General features: G+C 35.3%; 1 protein-coding gene across 6 annotated transcripts in view; it reads right to left on the bottom strand.

Moving 5' to 3' along the window:
* The window catches only part of LOC114626376 (complement factor H-related protein 2-like), an 82,056-nt gene that overhangs the window by 53,721 nt on the left and 1,529 nt on the right, over nucleotides 1–26,806 (bottom strand). For 2 of the 6 annotated variants that reach the window (XM_028773755.1, XM_028773757.1), the window contains exon 1: nucleotides 1,539–1,665. In XM_028773755.1, coding sequence (XP_028629588.1) covers nucleotides 1,539–1,611 — 73 coding nt within the window. In that variant the 5' untranslated portion in view covers nucleotides 1,612–1,665. Of the gene's footprint in view, nucleotides 1–1,538; nucleotides 1,666–9,966; nucleotides 10,655–10,908; nucleotides 11,092–24,584; nucleotides 24,762–25,671; nucleotides 25,867–26,806 lie in introns of those variants that run through there. The other 4 variants (XM_028773760.1, XM_028773762.1, XM_028773759.1 and 1 more) reach the window with 4 other exon arrangements.

The raw sequence follows: 26,806 nt of genomic DNA, 5'->3' as shown, positions 1-26,806 counted from the left end.
TCACATGATGTCTATTACTTAGAAGCATCATCCAAGAGGACTTTCAGAGGGGAAGCCCAGGTAGCTGCCATAAGTTAACTACCCTAGAGGATCAATGTTGGACATCTTAGTGCTTGAAATAATGTTCTGCATCTGCTCGTCTGTCTATCATTGATCTTTCTCTCTGTCTGTCTGTCATCTATTTATTTACGTCTTCCTTTGCTTTTCTTGCTGTATACTTTTTAAACTCACTCATTCAAAAGGAAAAGTGTGACTATTGTTTTCTAAATGGAATATCAGACACATAGCATTTACAAATCACATTGAATAAACTAAGCAGATTGTATTTAGGAATATGTGTGTGTGTGTGTGTGTATATATATATACACATATATATAGTAATGTATGTAGATATATGCATTCAATAACGATTAGAGAAATAAAGAGGACCTGATTCACAGAACAAGGATAGGACTATGCGATAGTTTAGCAGAAAGGAGAAGAGCAGTGTAATTATACTATAATCTCAAAATTATAAAAGTACAAAATGATTTGAAGCAAACATTTTCTGTCATTTGTCAGGATGGACTTTTCTCTCATTGGATGACTTTTTTTTCCAGTGATTACAGCTCAAAGTAAAATGTCATAGCATAAGATAATGAACTTAACTCTCTGAAACAATGATGCAAAACTGAGAAAGAGTAGATCATAGAACAAATGTAATGTGAGGACTGAAGAGTTACATAAATCACCATTCATGATATGGAACGGATAGCAAAAATCAAATAGAAAAAATAAAGATTTCATGAAACCAGAGAGCTAGGCACAATGACTTAATTCCAGACTCTGACTCTTTAAGGTATTATTTGCCATTCCATGGATATGTTGCCTTTATATGGAGGGCTGCTAAATCTTCTTCAGAAACAGTGTTAATATGGTTGTAACATATTCTCCTATTTACTACATATATTGGAGAGGTCAGAAAAGAGCAAATTGTTAGCATTTTGTTGGCTTACAAAAAATAGCAGTATTCTTTGTTGTCTTATTAAAGATATTTCCATTCGATGTAATACAGTTTTATTGAAATGGAGAAAGTTATGAAGTTAAAACATACCCAATTTGTGAAGATGAAATCAACACCACACAGACTCAGATATTTAGAGTCTATTGGGTACTTTGTTCTGTTCAATGGCAGTATTTATTTAGGTGCAATTTCATTTTTCAAGTTCTTCTTGTTATATGCACTGTTTAGACATTTTCAACAGGATTGTTTTCTCTCCAAATTATATTTAAGAGGCTATTCCCACTTTTCAGATTAGAGAACTGAGAAAACCCCCTTTTATTCATGTTTTCTCTTTTACTGCTTATAAGAAACTATTTCTGTAAATAGATATTTTTTAATATCAATATGTTTTCTGTCATTACTTAAAATACTGTGTAGTTTATTTTATACTAATAATGCTTTAATAAAGTAAAATAAATTTAAAAATTCTCATACACATAAAGGAGTTAAATATATTTGGCTAGAAAATGCATGTTTCAAATCTGTCTCCACTTACCTTCCCCTTTAGCAGTAGAAAATGATGCAGTTAGGAGGAGATTGGCAAAGAGCAAGATGCTATAGAACCCCATGTCCTAAATACTAGAGCTCTAGATGTGGAGGTGCTGCTGGGAAACCTGTCATTAACCGTGGTGTGCATGACATTGAATTTCAGTGTATTACTGGATTCCAGTCTGGTAAATATCAAAGTTCAAAAGGGAGGGTCAAAGCAAACAATATTCAATCAATGATTTCACAATAATACTCTAAGTTAATTATTTTACATTTATAAAGCTATATAATATAATTCAACTTCTTTTTGTGCCAGTATCCTAGTCAGTCAAATCATTATTCAGAAAGGAAGATAAGAGAATAAATTTCTTTTGCCTTCTTATAGGAATGATAGCAGGTTATGGCAGTTGGTTTATTTGCTTCTTTGTAAGCTTACGTGGCTACTTCTGGTAAAACGAATGCTAGTCCTCAGGTAGGAATTCTCAGAACAGATCCAGCTTAAGATCATTTGGGCCCTGTGATGTGGAGTATACCACTTAGACTTATATTCCTCTTGGGCGCAACAAAGTGCAGTAGAAAGAGTCCTCAATATCTTGAGTTTATTAGAAAACTTTACTAACAACTGAAGACTGGTTCTCTTGTCTAGCATTGGTGTGTTTCTTAGATGGTTTTGGTTTGGGAATGAAGATTATCACCATAATTGTATGTACAATATAAAATGTGCATCCATACAAAGAATTGTATGTGTGCATGCACACACACAGACACACACACATTATATATATATATATATATATATATATATATATATATATATATATATATATATATAATTATAGTTTATTTTTTGTAAGGAGTTAATAATATGATTCTTTATGATTTTTCCCATGCAGATTTACTGCTTTTTCAATATTATTCCTCTTATATTTTTTCTCGATTTCCCTAAGTAAGTCTCGATCTCCTTTTTTTCTATTTCTCCTGTTAAATTATTTGTATCCTGCTATTCTCCTTTCTGTTGCTAATGCGGCATACTACTCTAGCAATGTTCTATATGTACTTTTTTGGTATCATCAGTTGCTCCAGCATATAGACTCACCTGTGAAGATTTGGAGCTAGGAGTCTCCAACAAGAGCGATCATGTAAGGTTTGTCTTTATGTGTCTGGGCTACCAAACTCGATTTGATCTTTTCTGGTTTGCCCATTTACCTGGAAATTTTATCATTCCACTTTTCTTTATTGTGGAGTGGAATTCCATAGTGTATATGTCAGGCATTTTCATGATCCACTCATCATTTGAAGGACATTTAGGTTGTTTGCATTTACTATCTATTGTGAAAAGACCAGCAATGAACATAGGTGGTATGTGGGTTAAGATGTCAACTGTTTTGGCCTGTGTCCTGTGTGGCTTTGCTATATAATGAAGTAGATTTATTTTAGACATACTGAGGATATTCTGCATTGATTGAGATGGTGGCTGCACCAGTTTACAATATGGATAAAAGTCTCATGAGGTTTCCCTTTTCTCCAGCATTTATTTCCAGGGTTTCGTTGAAATGGTCGTTTTGGAGGTGGTTGACAATGCTGACAGAGTCAGATGAAATCCCAAAGTTGTTTTGATTTACATTTTCCTAACTACTAGGGTTCAAGATCCTTGTTTGAGAAATTTATTAGCCATTTTTCTTTTATCTCTTTTCTATTTATTACTTTCTTTCATTTAGTATATCCAACAACACCCTTCTCTCCCTCCACCCCTCCCAGTTTATCTTCCATCTCTTCTTTTGCGTGAATGCAAAGCTCCTTCATTTTCTATGAAAAAGAGCAAGTATCTCAGAAATATCAACTAAACATGCCATAACATGTTGTAATAAGACTTAAGATAGTTCCTTTCATTTTTTACTTCTGTGACCTCTCTTTTCAGATCCCAGGTCTATTGTTTGAATGGGACATTTGTTTTTGTTTTGTTTATTCTTTTTATTTTAAGTTGTTTACATATACTGGATATTTAAAAAAATTAAATTAGAAAATAATTTTCTTTTATCTTTAATACTCACACTAATAGTAGAGATACTCATAAATTACAAATAAAATTTAATACCCACATTCTATACTGGCTTTACTTCCTACTATCCAAGTGTGATGACTATTCTTTATTGTCAACTGCACTGCCTCTGGAATGAAGTGAAATCCACCAATAAAGGACTTACTTGTTTAGATTTTTTAGCTTGATTTTAAGTGGGTTGATCTTCTTCTAGTCAGGACAACTGATGTAGGTAGGCAAACACCTTTGTTCTAGAGTTTGTAGCAGAAAGACATGTGTCTTTAATGTAGATCTTTTGAAGGGAAGACACATCTTTAATCTGGACCACAATTCTGCTGGAAGCCTGTATAAGAACATGCAAGAAGTAAGCTTTTGCTCTTTGCTTGTTTGCCCTTGCCTAGCCAAAATAATCCTTCCTACAGAGGTATTAGAACATACATCTTTTGAGATTGCAGAGTATAATAAATACAAACTGAGACCTACAACTTTGTAGACTGAGTAACTACTAGACTCTATGCCTATCCACTCATAGAAAGCTGTTGTTAGATTAGCTGGACTATAAGTCTTCTAATAAATCTACTATTCTCATACAAATACAGAGAGAAATAAAGACACAGACACATACAAACACATACACATACACACACACACACACACACACACACACACACACACACACAGAGAGAGAGAGAGAGAGAGAGAGAGAGAGAGAGAGAGAGAGAGACAGACAGAAAGAGAGACAGAGAGTCATAGAGACAGAGAGTCATCCTAGATCTTTTACTGTAGAGAATCTTGGCTAATAAACATTTTGATATAAGAAGTGAATCTAGAACAATAGAAATATAAGGAGAAATCTTTTAAATACCTGGAATAAGCTTTTCTATCTGTTAAAAACCAAAGCTACTAAAGCCTATCAAATTATCCCCTTTCCTGGGATCTCAGAGAGTCAAAGCATATGATTAGATGTATATCACAAATTTGAGGAGATACATGTATTTGATTCACTAGTTGTGACTGGCAATGAATTTGTTAACCCTGTATATGAAAAATTTGACAGTTAGTGGGAAGATGAGAAAAATGCTATGGGTTGGTTACTCTCTGCATCTCTGGACCAGTTGGCAAAAGATATGGCTTAGTTTCATGGTAAAATTAACTAACTTCTAGCATTTCAGGATATGGTGAAGGGCAACAAAAACTCAGTAATAAAACTGACTTGCTCCAGGTGTACATAAAGAGTCTAAAGTTTCCTCAATGTGTTCTAAAAGAAGATCTCTTTAGCAACCACACAGCTTACTTTGTGGTAAATCAAACTCAAGTCATCCATACAAGTTTGCCAGAATTATAGTGAAAATTCAAGTTGTCTTAATATTTCATTCTGTGGATAGTCAGCTTCTTTTCACGGACGTACCTGTCATTGTCCAATGGGTTTATGAACAAAGTGGAGATGGTAACAAGATGAGGTATATACATGGGCTTGACAACATGGACTTCCACTCACAAAGACTGCCCTGGCTACAACTTTATTCTAAGGTTAAATCTGCCTACAGCATAGACCAGTACAAGCTGCTGATATGGTACCATTCTTGGTGGAGTCTAGCCAGTAACCTGTTGACAGGTTGACTGATATTGAAACACTTTTCCTGTGGGAAGTACACCTTTTTGTCCTCCTGGAGAAGATACTTATTTTGATTATACATTTGCCTCTTCTGCAAATAATACCTCTGGCAAAATGACCATCTATGGACTTAAAGAATGCCTTATTCACTATCTTGGTATTCTACACAGTACTGCATCTGACCAAGACCAATAATCATAGAAACCACTGGTGTTAACATGTTCCCCATTTTTCTGCAGCAACTAACCAAATGGAGAGATAAAAAGGCCATTTGAAGACACAGATATAGCTTAAAATTACATGACAACAACTGGGAGCACTGTTGCAATGTTCCTCATAGAGCAGAATATGTTTTGAATATTCAACTAATATATCATATGGTGTCTCTTGCAGACAAGATCCATGGATCAGTATCAATGGATTCAAAACAGAAACCCATTGTCACCCCTGTGACGGTCTAGGAAATAAATTGCCTCCTGTTCCTGAGACCATAATTTCTGCGAATCTAGAAGTTTTGTTTCCAGAGTAGAGAATGCTCCTGAAATGAGTCAAATAAATATTGTATTAATCTAGAAGTTCTGTCTTCCATATGGCCACTTTGGGATTCTAATATTCTTTAGCAAACAGGCTAAGAAAGAATTAACAGTTTTAAGAGGGTCGATAGATCCACATTACCAAGGTAAAATTGGTTTGCAATTCCATAATGGAAGTATGAAAATTAAATCTGGCAAACAGAGAACACTTTTGGGTGCCTCCTGGTCCTATATTTTCCTATGATGAAGGTCAATGGGAATTTACCATTGACTAATTTACCATGGTCTAATCCAGGCAATATGACAAAGAGTACAGACCTTTCAGGAATGAAATTATGAGTCATTCTTCCCGGTAATGAGCCAACATCTGCAGAGGTGCTTGCTGATGGTGGAGAAAATACAAAATGTGTAGTAAAGGAATATAGTTATAAATATCAAATGTGGTAATTAAATAAGAATGGCCCACATATACCATGTAGTAGAATTCCTGGAATATAGTGATACTATTAGGAGATATGGTCTTTTGGGCTAGGTGTAGTCTTTTTTTGTATATTTTATTTACATTTCAGATGTTATCCCCTTACCCCTCCCCCCCAGGAACCCCCTATGCCATCTGCCCTCCTCCTACTTCTATGAGGATGTAACTCTGAGTATGTTAGGCTCTGGCAGACCTCTAAGGAGACAGCTATAACAGGCTCCTGTCAGCATGCACTTCCTGACATCCACATCAGTGTCTACCTTTGGTGACTGCAAATGGGATGGATACCCAGGTGGAATGGTCTCCAGATGGCCCCTCTTTCAGTTTTAGTTCCATATTTTGTCTTTTGAGTATTTTGTTACTCCTTCTAAGAAGGAACGAAGAACCCTCACTTGGACTTCCTTCTTCATGAGCTTCATATGGTCTGTGAGTTGAATCTTGGGTATTGTGAGCTTCTGGGCTAATATCAAATTATCAGTGAGTGAAAACCATATGTGTTCTTTTGTGATTGGATTACCTCACTCAGGATGATATTTTCTAGTTCCATCCATTTACCTAAGAATTTCTTGAGTTCATTGTTTTTAATAGCTGAGTAATACTCCATTGTGTAAATACACCACAGTTTTTTCCATTCCTCTGTTGAAGGACATCTGGGTTCTTTCTAGCTTCTGGCTATTATAAATAAGGCTGCTATAAACATAGTGAAACATACATTCTTGTTATATGTTGGAACATCTCTGTATATACCCTGGAGTGATATAGCTTGATACTCAGGTAATGCTATGTCCAAATTCCTGAGGAACCTTCAGACTGATTTCCAGAGTGGTTGCACCATCTGGTAATTCCACCAACAATGGAGAAGTGTTCCTCTTTCTCCACATCCTTGCCAGAACTCACTATCACCTGATTTTTTGATTTTAGCCATTTTGACTGGTGTGAGGTAGAATCTCAGAGTTGTTTTGATTTACATTTCCCTGATGACTAAGGATGCTGAACATTTCTTTAGGTGTTTCTCAGGCATTCGATTTTCCTCAGTTGAGAATTCTTTGCTTAGCTCTGTACCCCATATTTAAATATGGTTATTTGGTTGTCTGGAGTCTAATTTCTTGAGTTCTTTTTATATATTGTATATTAGCCCTCTATTGGGTGTGGGATTGGTGAAGATCTTTTCCCAATCTGTTGGTTGCCGTTTTGTCCTATTGACAGTGTCCTTTGCCTTACAGAAACTTTGCAAAGATCAGAAATTCAAGACTCATACCTAAACCTAGTAAAAGCAATGTATAGCAAACCAGTAGCCAACATCAAACTAAATGGAGAGGAACTTGAAGCAATCCCACTAAAATCAGGGACTAGACAAGGCTGCCCACTCTATAATATAATATAATATAATATAATATAATATAATATAATATAATATAATATAATATAATATAATATAATAAAATAATATATATAACATAACATAATATAATAGTAATATAATATAGTACTAGAAGTCTAGCAAGAGCAATTAGAAAACAAAAAGACGTGAAAAGGATACAAATAGGAAAGGAAGAAGTTAAAATATCACTATTTGCAGATAATATGATAGTATACTTAAGTGATCCCAACACTTCCACCAGAGAACTCCTAAACCTGATAAACACCTTCAGCACAGTGGCTGGCTATAAAATCAACTCAAACAAATCAGTAGCCTTCCTCTACTCGAAGGATAAACAGGCTGAGAAAGAAATTAGGGAAATGACACACTTCACAATAGTCACAAATAACATAATAAACCTTGGTGTGAATCTAACCAAGCAAGTGAAATATCTGTATGACAAGAACTTCAAGTCTCTGAAGAAAGAAATTGAAAATCTCAGAAGATGGAAAGATCTCCCATGCTCTTGCATTGGCAGGATTAATATAATAAAAATGGCCATCTTGCTGAAAGCAATCTACAGATTCAATGCAATCCCCATTAAAACCACAACTCGATTTGTCACAGAGTTAGAAAGAGAAACTTTTAAATTCATTTGGAATAACAAAAAACCCAGGATAGCGAAAACTATTCTCAGCAATAAAAGAATTTCTGGAGGAATTACCATCCCTGACTTCAAGCTGTACTAAAGAACAATAGTGATAAAAACTACATGATATTGATACAGAGACAGGCAGGAAGATCAATAGTATAGAATTGAAGACCCAGAAATGAACCCACACACCTCTGGGTACTTGAACTTTAACAAAGGAGCTACAACTGTTCAGTGGAAAAAGGAGAGCATTTTCAACAAGTGGTGCTTGTTCAACTGGAGGACAACATGTAGAAGAATGCAAATCTATCTATTTTTATCTCCTTGTATAAAACTCAAGTCCAAGTGAATAAAGGACCTTCACATAAAACTAGATACACTGAAACTAATAGAAGAGAAGGTGGGAAACAACCTTGAATACTTGGGCACAGGGGAAAAGTTCCTGAACAGAACATCAATGGCTTATACTCTAAGATCAAGAATTGACAAATGGGACCTCATAAAAATGCAAAGTTTCTGTAGGTGCAGTCTTGTTGGAAGAAGGAAGTCACAGTGTGGACAGGTTTTGAGGGCTATGCTTAAGCTATGTACACACACACACACACACACACACACACATATATGAGATAGAGAGACAGAAAGATTCATTCCATACATTCTGTTACTCTAGAGAAACTTGATTAATACACCAGGTTCACTGAAAACAGTGTTGGTTTAAAACTATTTTAAATACCTAACAGTCTATTAATAATTACATACAGTAATTAGGCCTTTTAAATGCTGACTAATTACCTTAGTCAAACAGGAACTATGGTGAATTACTTCTTCTCATAATCAGACTGTCATTATATACACTCGTGTATGTATGTATATTTTATAATGTATATACGTATATAATATATATGTATATACCTATGTACATAGTGTGAATGTGTATATGTGTATATATACACATATATACATATATATAAAAGTATATATGTATATGAACAAAGGTTAATCTATATATAAAGAAAAATTAAAAACTCATTAGCATCTGCTGAATAAATATCACTTTTACACTATCAAAATTTATAAGTCAAGTCTATCCACTATAAATAAGAAACTCTTTACAGATAATGAATGACAACCCTTTATAGTACTAACTCTAAAGTTAACTATAGTTTTAACAACTATATTATTTTTATTGTTATTTTACTTTTTTATTAATTTTGGTACAGAGTACATATGTGTATGTGGTAGTTTCAATAGCTATGGGCCCCATATTCATGTGCTTGAATGCTGGTCCATAGAAAGTGACATTATTAGGAGGTGTGTCTGTATAGCCTTGTTGGATGAAGTATGTCACTGTGGGGGCAGTATTTGAGGTTTCCTATGCTCCAGTTATGTTCAGTGTTGCTCATGATCTTCTGCTGCTTGTGGAATAAGATGTAGAATTCTTAGCTTCTTTGCTAGCATCAAGTCTGTTTGATTACTTCCATACTTTCCACCATGAAGATAATGGTCTAAATCTGTTAACTTGTAAGCCAACCCCAATTAAATGTTATGCTTCCCTTGGTTCATATGTCTCTTCACAACAGTAAAACTTTGCCTGAGACAATGTTCATTGCATGTTTATAAGTGATACCAAATATATATATAGTTTAAATGTCAATATTATTATAGTGATAGAATCATACACCTAGTGAAATTGTTCGTCCCTTTGTATACTTGTTTGAAAATTTTACTATTTCAATGTACAAAATAATAAAAATTCATATGCAAGAACATTGTTAGATTTCTTTATTGATACAAAGTAGTATATAGTAATTAATTATATGCATTAGTGAAATTATATACTAGAGTCTTGGTTGTTAAGTGTCTGGGAAATAATACTAATTAGAAGACAGAGTCAATATTTCATTTGTTCAATATGAATCAGAACCTTACATCAAAAGGTATCCAGGAAAATCAAAAAAGTTCTGAATAGAGGCAGATGTTGAAGAATGTACATTTACTTTCTTGCTTGGACATAGTTTGTTCTTGGACATATCATATTTTGGATTAAAAGTTTTGAATGCACTGCTTTTGCTTATGGCAACAATATCGAAGGTTACAAATTATTTACCATATAACAAAAATGTTTATACTTATTAGAAGAAATAATCTAAACAATATTTCAAATAAAAATTGACACTTTATTAGTAATATGCATGTGTATTTTTAAACAAAGCTTCATCCATAAGGTTTACTAATAATTGTATCATGATTTTATGCACAAGTAGGATAATTGATGTGACCATCAATGCACTTTGTACGAAGTGGAGGAGTTCCTCTTATTTTCTTGTATCCAGGTTTACACATAAATTCAATAATATCCCCTGATTTGGAATAAAACCTTTGATTTTCGCTCCATCTGAGAACTATGTTATGTCTTTCCATTATATCTTCTGTTATTACACATGCAACTGAAAGAAAAATTACCAAAGTTCATTAAGTAACGTATAAACCTATAGTAATCACCCCATTTCTATAGACTAATTCCATTCTTTTAAATGCAATATCATTATCAGTAACTTTAAAATTGATTCAGCTATTAATTTAACAATAGAAGTCAAAATTTCAATCATAAATGGTATTTTGTGAATGTTATATTATAAACAGAAAAATATCCATGTCATAAAACTGAGTCTTCTATAATCTATGAGAATAAGGTACTTACGTAAACAGGTTGGTGGCTCAGACCACCTTCCATTGGTACATGTTATTGTCTTCTCTCCTTTAAGTAGATAGTAGTTCTGGCACTGATACTCAACTGATGATAATGGTGCATATACTGGTAATGGGAAGGTGGTGATGTCTCCATTGTCAATAGCTGGAGGAGGCCCGCAATTCCCTGTTGGGTCTAAGAAGACAAGATTTGAATATTTGAGAACCCAGTCAAACTATAAGCTCAAGAGGAACCAAAAAAGAATACACTATTAACCAATATTTTATTGATTTCTAGCTAAAGAAATGATTACTTGAAGAAATATTAATCATATAAACTAGGGGTTACATGTTCTTCCTTCCTTCTCATCTAAAGCACTTACTGACTAGGGCAAACACGTTTACTCTAAAGCCTTCAAGTGCTAGTAATATCTTAACAACTCCTAAACACATAGATGCCAACTTATACAGGCAAAGGTTGTTTGTTTTTAATGAAGCTCGATTGTACAGTACCTGTGTATTCTAACTCTTTATCATTTTTATAGAAATGCACACATGAAAACAAGACCTTAAAGCTTATAATGATACAAAAGTCTAATGACGCTTTCTGGGTATATTAGAAGGCCAAAACCAAAAAATCATACACATCTGTAAGTTATATTTTTGCTAAGTACATCTGATATTCTTGGACATATTACTATTAGTAAACGTTATGTGAAGAGGACGTTGAGAATTCTAGAGAAATAGTTCAGAACTCATCTAACTGTATAATATTGTGCTATGTAATTTTCGTTTGGACTACAGATTGTTCTTGTGAGGACACAGGAAAAGTCTGAAATCAAAAGTATTGATATCATGTTCTGTTCAGTAGGATCTCAAGAGTAGCATCATGAAAGTGAACCAAACTCAAACATTTTTTTTAGGAAAAAACCATTCAAGATCCAAGCAAAACATTTTAGTTTGTAAGAAAATGAAAACAAATGGTCTTAAGGCATATTTATATATTCATATATATATATATTCATTAGAGATCTGAGGAAACTCAAATAGGACAAGTCTCATGACGTTCATGGAGATCCATCTACTGAAACTGCTTAAAAACTATATCTTGAAAAAAATCAGTAGGAAGACATCATCAACCACACTGGATCACAATTCAAAAAAATGACTCTTCTCTACAAACATGGAAACCATAGGAAATAAAAGAAAACGAGTGTCAGCTTTGAGTTCTATACATTGTGGTGCTAGCACTTTGAATAAAGACATTAATGAAGATATTATCCATTAAAAGATATTAAGGAGAATTCATTTCCAGCAGAGTTCTTCCTAAAGAATAACTACCCTGGATCCATTACATAAGTAAATATGGAAATTAAGTGTAGGATAAATTTAACTGTATATTTAAGGATATATAATTAATGATCGTTGTGCTCACAAAATTATGTTTGTGTTTTAGGTGAAACCTGGAATTTAAGAATGGAGTTCAATTACACCAGACTTCCTACCAGAGACTATATTAGCCAGAAGAGCCTGGACAGATGTCATATAGACCCTAGGAGAACACAAATGCCAGCCCAGGCTACCCAGCAAAACTCTCAATTACCATAGATGGAGAAACCAAGATATATCATGAAAGAACAAAATTTACACAATATCTTTCCACAAATCCAACCATACAAAGGGTAATAGATGGAGAACTTCAAACAAGGAAGGGAATTATACCCTAGAAAAAGCAAGAGAGTAATCTTCTCCCAACAAGCCCAAAGGAAGATAGCCACATAATCATAACTCCACCTCTAATAACAAAAATAACAGGAAGAAACAATCACTTTTCCTTAATATCTCTTAACATCAATGGACTCAATTCCCAAATAAAAAGACATTGACTAATGAAATGGATATATAAACAGGACCCAGCATTTTGCTGCATACAGGAAACACACCTTAGTGACAAAGACAGACACTACATCAAAGTAAAAGGCTGGAAAACAAGCTGGAATAACCATTCTAATATCAAATAATATTGACTCTCAACCTAAAGTTATCAAAAAAGATGAAGAAGGACATTTAATACTTGTCAAAGAAAAAATCATAAATGATGAAATATCAATTTTGAACATCTATACTCCAAATGCAAGGGCACCCACATTCATAAAAGAAACTTTACTAATGCTCAAAGCACACATTGGACCTAACACAATAATAATGGGAGACTTCAATACCCCAATATCATCAATGGACAGATTATGGAAACATAAACTATACAGAGACACAGTGAAACTAAGAAAAGTTATGAAACAAATGTATTTAGAAGATATCTAGATATCTATAGAACATTGCACAAAAACAAAAGAATAAACCTTCCTTTTATCACTTTATGGTACCTTCTCTAAAACTGATCATATAATTGGTCTGAAAACAGGCCTTAAGAGATACAAGAAAATTGAAATAATCCCATGCATCCTATCAGATCACCACAAGCTGGTCTTCAATAACGAAAAAATTAATGAAAAGCCCACATACATGTGGAAACTGAACAATGCTCTACTTAATGATAACTTGGTCAAGGAAGAAATAAGAAGAAATTAAAGACTTTTTAGAATTTAGTGAAAATGAAGATATACCAAAACTTGTGGGACACAATGAAAGCAGTGCTAAGAGGAAAACTCATAGCTCTAACGTGCCTACAAAAAGAAGCTGGGGAGAGTATACACTAACAACTTGACAGCACATCTGAAAGCTCTTGAAATAAAAGAAGAGAATACACTCAAGAAAAGTAAACAGTAGAAGTAATCAAACTAAGGGCTGAAATCAACCAAGTAGAAACAAAAATAAATATACAAAGAATCAACAAAACCAGGATCTGGTTCTTTGAGGAAATCAACAAGATAGATAAACCCTCAGCCAGACTAACCAGAGGACACAGATACAGTATCAAAATTAAGAAAGTCAGAAGTGAAAAGGGAGACATAAAACAGAAACCAAGGAAATCTAAAAACAATCATCAGATATTACTACAAAAGCCTATACCCAAGAAAACTGGAAAATCTGGATGAAATGGACAATTTTCTAGACAGATTTCAGGTACCAAAGTTCAATCAGGATCAGACAAACCATTTAAACAGTCCCATACCCCTAAAAAAATAGTGGCAGTCATTAAAAATCTCCCCAGCATAAAAAGCCGAGGACAAAATGGCTTTTTTGAAAATTAAATCAGACTTTCAAAGAAGACCTAAGACCAATTTTCTTTAAATGATTCCACAAAATAGAAACAGAAGGAATACTATCCAATTCATTCTATGAAGCCACAATTACTCTCATGCCTAAACCACACAAAGACCCAACAATGAAAGAAAACTTCAGACCAATCTCCCTTAAGAATATCGATGCAAAAATACTCAATAAAATTCTCACAAATGATTCCAAAAACACCTCAAAACAATCATCTGTCATGATCAAGTAGGCTTTATCCCAGGAATGTTGGGATGGTTCAATATTCAGAAATCCAACAATGTAATCCACTATATAAACAAACTCAAATTAAAAAGAACCGCATGATCATCTCACTAGATGCTGAGAAAGCATTTGCAAAATTCAGCACACCTTCATGGTAAAAGTCTTGGAAAGAACAGGAATGCAAGGCCCATACCTAAATATAATAAAGGCAATATACCACAAACCAGTAGCCAACATAAAACTAAATGGAGAGAAAGTTGAAGCAATCCCACTAAAATCAGGGACTAGACAAGGCTGCTCACTCTCTGCCTACCTATTCAATATAGTACTCAAAGTCCTAGCCAGAGCAATTAGAAAATAAAAGGATGTCAAAGGGATACAAATTGTAAAGTATTAAGTCAAAATATCACTATTTGCAGATGATTTTATAGTATAGTTAGGTGACCCCAAAACTTCTGCCAGAGAACTCCAAAACCTAGTAAACAACTTCAATAAAGTTTCTAGATATAAAATTAACCCAAATAAATCAGTAGACTTACTCTACTCAAAGGTGAAACAGGCTAAGAAATAAATTAGGGAAATGACATCTTTCACAATAGTCATGAATATCAGAAAATACCTTGGTGTGAATCTAACTAAGCAAGTGACATATTTGTATATGAAGAGCTTCAAGTTCCTACAGAAAGAAATCAAAGAAGATCTCAAAAGATGGAACCATCTCCCATGCTCATGGATTGGCAGGATTAATCTAGTAAAAATGGCTATCATGCCGAGAACTATCTACAGATTCAATGCAATCCCCATCCAAATTCCAACTCAATTATTTATAGAGTTAGAAAGAGCAATTTCCAAACTCATTTGTAATAAAAAAACACCCATGATCATGAAAATTATTCTCAACAATAAAAGAACTTTTGGGGGAAATCACCATCCTGGATCTCAGGCTGTACTACAAACCAATAGTAATAGCAACTGCATAGTATTGGTACAGAAACAGGCAAGAAGATCAATGGAATAGAATTGAAGATCCAGAAATGAACCCACACACCTATGGTCACTTGATCTTTGACAAAGGAACTAAAAAAAAAAATCCAGTAGAGAAAAGACACCATTTTCAATAAATGGTGCTCGTTCAACTGAAGCTGAACATGTAGAAGAATGCAAATTGATCCATTCTTATCTTTTTGTACAAAGCTCAAGTCCAAGTGTATTAAGGAGCTCCACATAAAACCAGATACACAGAAACTAATAGAAGAGAATGTATGGAAAAGCTTTGAACACTTGGGCACAGTGGAAGTGTTCCTGAATAGGACACCAATGGCTTATGCTCTAAGATCAAGTATTGACAAATGGGACCTCATAAAATTGCAAATCTTCTATAAGGCAATGGATACTAACAATAGTGCAAAACTGCAAACAACAGGTTGGGAAAGATCTTTACTAATTCTACATCCAATAGAGGGATAATATCCAAAATATACAAAGAACTCAAGAAATTAAGACTCCAGACAATAAAATATCCCTATTAAGAAATGGAGTACAGAGCTCAAACAAAAATTTTCACCTGAGGAATATCAAATGGCCTAGAAGCACCTAAAGAAATGTTAAAACATCTTTCATCATTAGGGAAATCAATGCAAATCAAAACAACCCTGAGAGTCCCCCTCATGTCAGTCAGAATGGCTAAGTAAAAAACTGAGATGACATCAGATGCTGGTGAGAATGTGGAGAAAGAAGAAAACTCCTCAATTGTTGGTGGGATTGTAAGCTGGTACAATCACTCTGTAAATCAGTCTGGTGGTTTTTTAGAAAATTGGACATAGTATTACCTGAGGATCCAGCTGTACCACTCCTGGGCATATACCCAGAAGATGCTCCAATACATAACAAGGACATATGCTCCACTACGTTCACAGCAGCTTTATTTATAATAACTAGAGCTGAAGAGAACCCAGATGTCCTTCAACAGAGGAATGGATGCAGAAAATATGTTACATTTACACAATGGAGTACTCCTGAGGTATTAAAACAACGAATTCATGAAATTCTTAGACAAACGGATGGAACTAGAAAATATCATCCTGAGTGAGGTTACCCCATCACAAAAGAACATACATGGTATGCACTCACTGATAAGTGAATATTAGCTCAAGCTCACAATACCCAAGATAAAACTCAAAGAACACATGAAGCTCAAGAAGATGAAAAACCAAAGTGTGGGTGCTTTGTTCTTTCTTAGAAGGAGTAACAAAATGCTCATGGGAGCAAATATGGAGACCAAGTGTAGAGCAGAGACTGGAGGAGGGACTGTCTTGAGACTGTCCCACCAGGGGATCCATCCTACCTGCACTCACTAAATACAAACACTGTTGTTGATGTCAGGAAGTGCGTGTTGACAGGAGCCTGATTTCCTTGTCTCCTGAGAGGCTCTGCCAGAGCCTGACATATACAGAGGCGAATTCTCGTAGCTAATCATTGAACTGATCATGAGGTTTCCAAAGGAGGAGTTAGAGAGAAGACTAATGGAGTTGAAGGGGCTTGTGGTTCCGTGAGGAGAGCAACAATACCAACCAACCAGAGCTCCTAGGGTCTAAACAGGCAGCCTGGGAACACACATTGAGGACCCATGGCTCCAGCTGATTACGTAGTTGGGGATGACCTTGTTAGGCATCAGAGGGAGAGGAGGGCCTTGGGCCTGGGAAGGCTGGATGCCACAATATGGGGGAATTCGAGGGTGGGGAGGCAGAAGGAGACGGATGGTTGGGGGCACACCCTCTTAGAAACAGGAGGAGGGGGGATGGTATAAGAGATTTCTAGTAGGGAATGGAGAAAGGTGATAACATCTGCAATGTAGATAAAGTTTCCAATAATAAAAAAGATAAAAAAACATGATGGAACTGGCTATTATAGTTGAGTATTCAAGACATTTTGTCAACAATTTAATATTACCCATATTACTGTGATTTTTTATAATCCTCAAGAAGAAGGGGCTGTGGACAGGGCCCATGGAACTTTAAAAGAATATTTTCATAAAATAATAGAGGGGGAGTTATATCCCTGTAAACCACAAATTTATTTAAATCATGTTCCTTTTTAAAAAATTTTTAAAAAATTTGGATGTCAAAGAACTTTCTGCTGAGTGTCTATGGCACTCTACATCTAGGCATGCTTATGAGTATGAGAATATCATGCTGACGCACAGTTTTTCGGGAGACTATACCTTAGTAAAATAGGATAATAAAGAATAAAATTTATAACAGCAGTTGTCAATCAGTGAGTCATGACCCCTTTGTAGGATGAATCACCTAACACAGGAATCACCTAAGACCATCAGAAAACACAGATATTTACATTCTAATTCATAATACTAAAAAAAATTTATATTTATGAAGTAGAAGTGAAAATGAATTTACAATTGATGGTCACAACAACATGAAGAATTGCAACATTAGAAATGCTGAGAACTAGGTACATATAATTTTATTTGTCTATGATTTTATATAAAATAATTTAATATTCTTGATTTCTTCACAGGCTAATATTTGGAAGTCAAACAATCTTTTAAAGAGATCTTTTATTTACTGAATGTTCTATTTAAAACAGAAAAATATCCCAATCATGAAAATCAATTTTCACAATCTATGATGAAAGGATATTTAGGTAAACACTTTGGTGGCTCTGACAACTCTCCATTTATACAGGTTATTTTCTTGCTGCCCTACATTTTATAGAAGGTTTGATACTTGTATTCCACTGATGATAATGGCATATATACTGGTAATGACAAGGAGGTGATACTTCCATTGTCAATAGGTGGAGGAGGCCCACATTTTACTGTTGAATCTAAGAAGACAACATTTGAGTGTTTGAGAATCAAGTCCACTTATAGGCACATGCAGAACCAATAAAAGTATAGTACTAAACAAGAATTTAGTTATTTCTGGCTACAGAAATGATTGCTAAATTCTTTACTTATTAGAAGCTTGAGGGAAGTAAAACATGGAAAGGAATGATAGAAGGCAATATTAAACAAGTACCTTCAACATGCAGCATTGAGTGTATTTATATGTGATATTGTTGCTATGTTAAAACACCTGGCAAAGGAACTTAAGTAAAGAAAGATCTTTGGTTTTGGCTAACAATTGGAGGGCACAGTCACGATGATCTTATGTCAGGGTGGTAAGAGCATAGAGGAGCGAGTCAGATTATTTGCAGGTGGGAAACTCAGAGAGATTACTACTGTGGTGTGTAGCTCATTCTCTTCTGAGTAGGAGGGCTCAGTCCATGGAATGATATTTTCCAGGATAAGGTCTGTCTTCTCAAAGCAGTTAACGCAGTCTAGTAAACCCACACAGACACACTCAGAAGCTTGTCCATTTGATGATTCCAGTTGACAATCAATACCCACTACCACACTGAGATGACAAGTGTGTGATGTAGACAGGAGGAAGTCATTAATGGAGGAAAAATTATCTCCCTGTTTAACTGTAAAGTCCAAGTTACTACTTTTCTTCCCATTCCCTTTAGATCAACTTAGTTTCCTGAAGTCAGATACAGTATTTTTTCCTGAGTTTTTAAAATCAGACACCAATTGGTGTTCTTTCATTTCCTAAAGTCAAAGCCCACAACCTGCTTTTTTCAGATATATTTATATTTTGAAATGATCTAAACTTGTTTGTCCTCTATATCTTCAAATACTAAAATAAAAGTTAGTTTTAGGTTGTTCTCTTGAACTGTACTGTAGATATGTTTTCTACACCCACAGCTTTATGAATATAATAGAAACCAACTATGGAGTACAGAGAATTTTAAATAGCACAAAGAAAACTGTGAAAATGTCTCATTTATAACACTGAGTTAAAGACACCTTTCTAGTTTCTTTTCAACTTTCCCTTTTCCTTCACTTATTCTTTGTTTTTATCCAATCCTTTTTTCCCAAGAAACAAAGTGGAATTATAGGAAAAATGTTCTCTTTGGGGAATTGGAAAAGTACAACTGAGTAGGTGAGAACAATTTCATGTAGATATCTGTATATTTTATTAATACATTTTATTGTTAAATAGATTTTATGTATTTTATACACTTTATATACTACAGTACAATCCTATACCAGTAACAATAATAGTTAAAATGTGTTTCTGTCATAGGTTCTGCCAAGATATCAATTCACTCACTAAAGCAAAGAAGTTGACTAGTAGCATAATCTTTCCTGAGGCAGTTGCCTCAAAATACTCTAAAAGCCAGATGGGGATGAAGGACATCAATAAACAAGGAGTTGTAAGCACAGTAGGCCCACATGAACTCAGAGAGTCTGTGACAGTATGCCCACAGCATGCACAGTACTAAGTTAGATGTTGTCCGAGGCCTGAGAGGAGAGGAGAACACAAACCCAGATACAATCTCCAACTGATTATAGCTCACAATGGAAAAATTAGTTTTTTTTCCATGTTTGTTTCTCTGGGTATAAAAACTATGCTGAATGGCATACCCCATGCAAAGTAGTAGATGGCTAACAGAAAATAAACTCAATGGCAGTCTTGTCACTTAAAAAAAAAAAAACACTTTACCTTGCCATTCCTTTGTATGTTTTGGTTTCCAATTACGTGTTTTTGTGATTTCTGTGATTGTGAATGTACGTGTTTCTATGGCTATCTTTGTTTCTTTTACTTTTCTCTTCAGTTTATTTGTTTTGTCCTATTCCATTTGTTTGTTTTATCTTTTCCTATTATAATTTTTATATGCCTGTTTGTTTTATCTTGAGTTTAAGAAAGAGAAAAGGTGTGCATTGTGGAGGTGAGAAGATAGAGAGGATGTAGGCGAAGTTGGGGAGCAGAAAACCACATTGTGTATAAAAGAAATTATTTTCAATTAAATATTTAGAAAATATATTACATGGTCATTTTACACTTTTAATTACTTTAGGAGTTTCAGTGATATTCCCACCTGATGTTATATTTTATGTTCCTACAGAAGAATTTATAAGTCAAAGTAACTAGCTTTGTGATTAAGGGGATTGAAATTGGTGGTTACTCTGGATTATCTGGTATGACAATGTGATACAATGATGGAGGTATGTATGTTGAGGGGAAATTGCTAAAATATGACAAACTATAGAATGTGAAGTTGGAGGAAGATGGTCCTCACCCACCAAAACAAGTAGTCATGTGACTAAAAAAGGCACCATGTATAGACTACCTGATGGAAAAAATTAAAGAAACTATCAGGGCAGCAGTATGACTGCAGCTGAGAGACACCGCTTTTGGATCTCTGCTTTCCAAAATCATAAGCAAATATGTTTTACTATTATATGTGATCAAGTTGATGGTGACTTGCTATGACATTCAGGGAAAGAAATTAGACTGAAAATGACACATGATTTTATAAGATTTCTAATGCCAAAGAAAAAGTTTTCTTGTTTTTCACCAATAAATGTTATCTTTATGAATCCTATATCTGGTAGAGGGCTAATATCCAAAATATACAACAAACTCAAGAAATTAGACTCCAGAGAACCAAATAACCCTATTAAAAAATGTGAAGCAGAGCTAAACAGAGAATTCTCAACTGAGGAAACTCAAATGGCCAAGAAGCATCTAAAGAAATGTTCAACATCCTTAATTAGGGAAATGCAAATCAAAACAACCCTGAAATTCCACCTCACACCAGTCAGAATGGCTAAGATTAAAAATCAGGTGACAGTGGATGCTTGCAAAGATGTGGAGAAATAAGGGCACTCCTCCATTGCTGGTGGGATTGCAAGCTAGTAGAACTACTTTGAAAATTAGTCTGACAGTTTCTCAGAAAACTGGATATAGTACTACCTGACCACCCAGCTATATTACTCCTGGGCATATACTCAGACATGTAATAAGGGCACATGTTCCACTATGTTTATAGCAGCCTTATTTATAATAGCCAGCAACTGGAAACAACCCAGATGTTTCTCAACAGAGGAATGGATACAGAAAATGTGGTATATCTAAACAATGGAATACTACTCAGCTCTGAAAAACAATGACTTCATGAAATTCACAGGAAAATGGATGGATCTAGAAAATCTCCTGAGTGAGGTAACTCGGTCTCAAAAGAACACACATGGTATGTATTTACTGATAAGTGGATATTAGGCAAAGAGTTTGGACTACCCAAGATACAACTCACAGACCACATGAAGCTCAAGAGGAAGGAAGATCAAAGAGTGAATGCTTCAGTCCTACTTAGAAGGAGGAACAAAATAATCAAGAGAAGTAAAGGGTGGGAAGAATTTAGAAGAAAGAGAAGAAGGGGAGGGGAAAAGATTGGCAGAATCGGGTATGGGAGGAGATGGAACAGATGTACAGAGGGTTAGGAAATTGAACAGAAGTGTGTAGCAATAGGGGAAGGGAAACTGAGAGTCGCAACCGGAAAGTCCCAGATGCCAGGAAAACAAGAGCCTTCCAGGACATCATGAGGATGACATTAGCTGAAATGCCCCACAAAGGGGAGGGAGAATCTGTTGAGAGCATATCCAGAGGTTAGGCATGGCCTCCTGGTTGAGGGAAAAGGCCACCCACTCATCTCCAAAATTTTAGCCCTGAATTATTCCTGTCTAAAGGAAATATAGGGACAAAGAGTGAAGCAGAGACTGATGGAAAGACCATCCAGAGATTGCCCTACCTGGGGATCAATTTCACATGTATACACTAAACCCAGACACTACTGTGGATGCCAAGAAGCAGATGCCGACAAGAGCCTGATATAGTTGTCTCCTGAGAGGCTCTGCAAGAGCCTGACAAATACAGCAGTTGATGCTCACAGCCAACCGTTGTACTTAGCAAGGGACCCACAATGGAGGAGTTAGTGAAAGGACTGAAGGAGCTGAAGGGTTTTGTATCCCCATAGGAAGAACAACATTATCAACCAAACAGACATCCTAGAGCTCCCAGAGCCTAAACCACAAACCAGAGTACGCATTGAAGGATCCATGGCTCTGGCAGCATATGCAGTAGAGGATAGCCTTGTAGAGCATCAGTGGGAGGAAAGACCCTTGGTCTTGTGAAGGATTGGTGCCCCAGTGTAGGGAAATGCCAGTGTGGGATTGGATGTGTGGGTGGAGGAGCACCCTCATAGAAGCAGAGGGAAGGGGATGGGATAGGGGAGTTGGGGGTGTGATAAAACTGGGAAAGGGGATAACATTTAAAATGTAAATAAAGAAAATGTCCAATAAATAAATAAACGCTATTAACTGATGTTTATAAACATATTATATGTATTTAAACCTGACTGCTCTCTTTTTCAACCAGAATTACAGCTGTGCTAAAAATCATTACTTGTGCAAGGGTGGGATGATACGTTTGGGGGAGACACAATTTTTCTCAGGAGAAGATAAGGGGGAATTGAGGGAGGGTTCTTTGAAGGTGGGAATGGGGAAAGAGGTGTGTGTGTGATCAGGATGTAAAGTGAATGAATAAGGAAATATAGATGAGAAAACAAAAACTTTTAAATTTAATTTTGCTATGTGCAGCAGTGTTCTCCTGAATGCCTGAACTCATGGAATCCTGAAGCATAAGAAGATGGCTTTGGAACATCTAGAAGTGAGGATACTGAGAGTTGTGAGAGTTGCTCTTTGGGACCAGAAAACTCAACCAAGTTTCTCTTTAAGGGTAGTCAGTTCTCTTAACTGCTGGCCTATCACTACCCTTCATTATCTTTCTTAAACATTTGTAGGGTTAAAACTGAAAGCACAAAAGGTTTGGGAATTTAGATTGTTCTCGGTTTTGAAAACTTTCTTCTCAATATATTATATGCTACATAAAAAATAAAAATACAATAGAATTATCCCAATGGCAGTTTTAAGAGTTATTATCACCAGAGTAACTTTATTTTTTATTGAATATTTTACTTGTTTACATTTCAGATGACATCCCCTTGCCCCATTTCCCTTCCCTAGAAAACTCCTATCCCATCCCCCCTCCTCCTTTTTGCTTTTATACCATTTTAATTACATGCAAGTATTAAGGTCAGTTCTAGGTTGAGGAACTAGGAATACAATAGATGCAAATAGTCAAAGAACAAGCAAGACAATAAATAAATATTCTAAGAACAAGCAAGGCAATAAACAAAGTTCCTTGAACACTCCTATGACCGTTGTTTCTAAGAGCTTATCAGGATGACCAAAATATCTGAGCCTTCTTCCCTGTTCTAGCCCAATGTCATTTGTATGTCTGTAGCCCCCTTCATTGTTCTAGCCTAATATTTAGAATCCTGCCTGAAATTACTTCTTTGTTCTACCCTAATGTCAGACTCCTGCCTGAATCCAACTTCCTTGTCCTTGGACAACGTCATATACCTGCCAAACAGCCCTAAAACTCCTGCTAAACCTGTAAAGCAGGATTAATATTTCTCAGACATTCAAAAATGTTGGAGAGGATGCTCAGAGGCTACCATCTATAGCTATATTTTGGTGTCTATTTCTGTATACAGAGTATAGTTTTGTTGTTAATTATCTGCATTGGAGGTAACATTTCTTGATAAATGAAATTCAAGGAACTGCATTATTGTTCACAATTCATAGCACTATTTGAAGAGTTTATTGTTATGAAGAGTTACCTAAAAGTTATTTACTGCTACAAATGGTGATCCTTCACAGATATCCCAGCAATCTGAAAGCTAAGAAAAAAAATGTTCTTTACTGAGTTCAAGGACAAACTAGGCTACATAGGGTTAAACATTTGTAGGGTTAATGTTTTAGTTCAGCCTGGACCACAACTAAGACCCTATCTTAAGTATAAGATTATCTTAGATATTGTTTTTATTACAGTTGCAGGTCCTCATTGAATCTTTAATAGAAAATAATATGTATCATCAGTGATTAGAGAGTCGCATTCATTTTCTGACATACATGATTTACAATGCTGCTGATAATACCAGAATAACCTTGCCAGTACAGTGATCAATTTAAAAGATAAGAATTTCATTGGTCTTTTTCTCAGTGTCATTTAACATCAAAAATGTGCAAATTATAGTTCATATTCATAACTCAGTTTGCTTCTTTACTTTATCTCTTTAACCTTGTATTACTCTAATCACAGTTGTACAGACAGTAAATGGTGGCAATTAAGACACATGGTAACCTAAATCCAAATGCCTAATGGTAAATTCATAGAGAGACCTTTATTTAACTCATAACAGTAAACATGATTTAAGTATCACAGATCATTGAAGGATTCGAGAGTACGTTGTTTTTGTACTTACTTGTGGAGATGCATTTGGGAGGGATAGACCAGCCCCCTTCAGCACAGGTGATGGTGCTCTGGTTATTCTGAAGGTGGTAGCCTTGATTGCAAACAATTTGTACAATATCACCTTCTACATGTGTTTGTCCTGAAGATGTAGAATGACCATTTTCCACAAAAGGAAAGAAGCATAGCCCTAAGGGAGAAAAAAGTTAATTCACAATATGAATGAAGTAAACAGAAAGTTTGATTGCATATTAAAATGTTTTTTAAAAAATGACACAATCTAAATAAACTATTCAAATGAAGTTCCTGAAACTTTTCAATTCCAGCTGGTCTAGATAGGGAGGTTCCCCCAGGGATGCCGTGTCTCCACATCCAAAGTGCTGAGATTATAAATGGCTACTGTGAATTTTATGTGAGTTCTGTATGTCTGAATTCTGATATTCCTTTTTATAGATCAAGGATCATCTCAACTGAAATATCTCCTTATTCATGGTGCTTTTGAAATATTCTTTGAATAAAATGTTTTTCACTGATAAACTTCTCTGTATAAAATTGTTATGATATACTTTTAATATTTTCTTCAACAAATAATGACTCTTGCAAGTTGCTTTTTCACTGATGTATCCTGTTTCCTTTTAATTTCTTTTAATATCAACCCATAATCGTGGGGTTTGTGTGCATTCTCTTAAGGATCCATTTATTATAGATAACAAGTCTAAGGATGAAGTAAGTTTAGGAAAATAGAATAGTAAAATGTCTCACTATGGAACATTTAATAGAAAAGATAATTAAAAAGCAGTGGATAATAAAGTGATTTTTTTTCCTATAAAAAGAATGGCCATATTGGACATGCTTGACAAGAGCTCTTAGTAGTCAAATATATTCATCATCAGCTTTCAATTCATGCTTCTCTTCTGTAGACTAACTATTGACAATATGTTTCTATTGTATTTTCCTGAGAAAAAGTAGCTCATAAATGAAAGATTGTATTTGCCCTGTCTCCATTCTAACTCTGTGATTTTCTAGACCCGAGTTTCACTTCCTACATGGTCTTGTCTTTCATGGACTTAGTATTCATCTAAAGATGGGTGTTTACTTACTGAGACACTTTGGAGTTGGTGACCATCCTGCTTCTGTGCAAGTTATGCGAGTCCAGAAGGAATTTGAAGGCGATGCAAAATTATATTCACAGGAGTAGTATAAAATCTTCCCACTAAAAACAGGGGAAAATGGCTCATATCTATTTTTGTCATACAGTATTCCATGTCTTATTTTTGGAAAATCACAAAGGCTCACTTGGAAAAAAAACAAAGATAAATAATTGTTAATAATTATTAAGCATACACTTATTTGCATAGGTTTTGTCTTTTCTGAATAACATTGCTACTATCCTCCAAGTATATTCCAACCTCCTTCAAAACCCTTTCTATACCAGTCATCTAATACTGAGTGTACACATCAGTGATGCCACTGGATAAGAACGCTTACCTCCCTTGTCAGGCTGCCTTTACTCAACTACCCACTACAAAATGGAAAATGATTATCTTCCTGTAGATTCTGATGTGAACTTACAAATATCTTCACTGTAGGACACACACATCAAATTGGATGTTCATAATAACCTGAAGAAATAGATGAGTGAAATTTTTTTTTTATTGTCAGCCACGTGGAGTTTCAACAGGCAAAGCCATGTCCCATGGCTTGAGATTTCCAAGTAAAAAGCAAAAATAACATAAAGATAGCATCATCAAATTGACTTTCAGATATCCCACAGAAACTGAGGAAGCCAGTCTTAAGCAGCCAGCTCAAGGACCCCATCCAGATTCCGAGGAAGAGCAGAGGAAACAACGGAGAGATCAGCAAAGATATCTTTGAAAGAAAAGCAGCTGGACCCTTCAGATTACTGTTTCAACTTTTTCAGTCAGTTTCTGTTGGAAATTGTGAGAACCAGTTTAATCATGTGGAATATATCTGTTGCTATCTGTTCTGTTACTGAAATGTGTCATCCAAATGACTTGCAGCATAGGGAAGTCCAGAGGGGTGCTGTAATTAAAGGCCCTAGCCTAGAGAGGATTAATGATGAACATCATATTGCAAGAAATAATCTCTCTCACTCTCTCTCTCTCTCTCCTTCCCGCTCCCTCCCTCCCCTCCCCCTCTCCTCCCCTCCCCCTCTCCTCCCCTCCCCCTCTCCTCCCCTCCCCCTCTCCTCCCCTCCCCCTCTCCTCCCCTCCC

Source organism: Grammomys surdaster, unplaced genomic scaffold (genome assembly GCF_004785775.1).
Source record: "Grammomys surdaster isolate TR1022 unplaced genomic scaffold, NIH_TR_1.0 234, whole genome shotgun sequence".
Lineage (NCBI taxonomy): Eukaryota > Metazoa > Chordata > Mammalia > Rodentia > Muridae > Grammomys > Grammomys surdaster.
The sequence above is the reverse complement of the archived record's forward strand: the minus strand, read 5'-3'. Positions and strand labels throughout refer to the sequence as shown.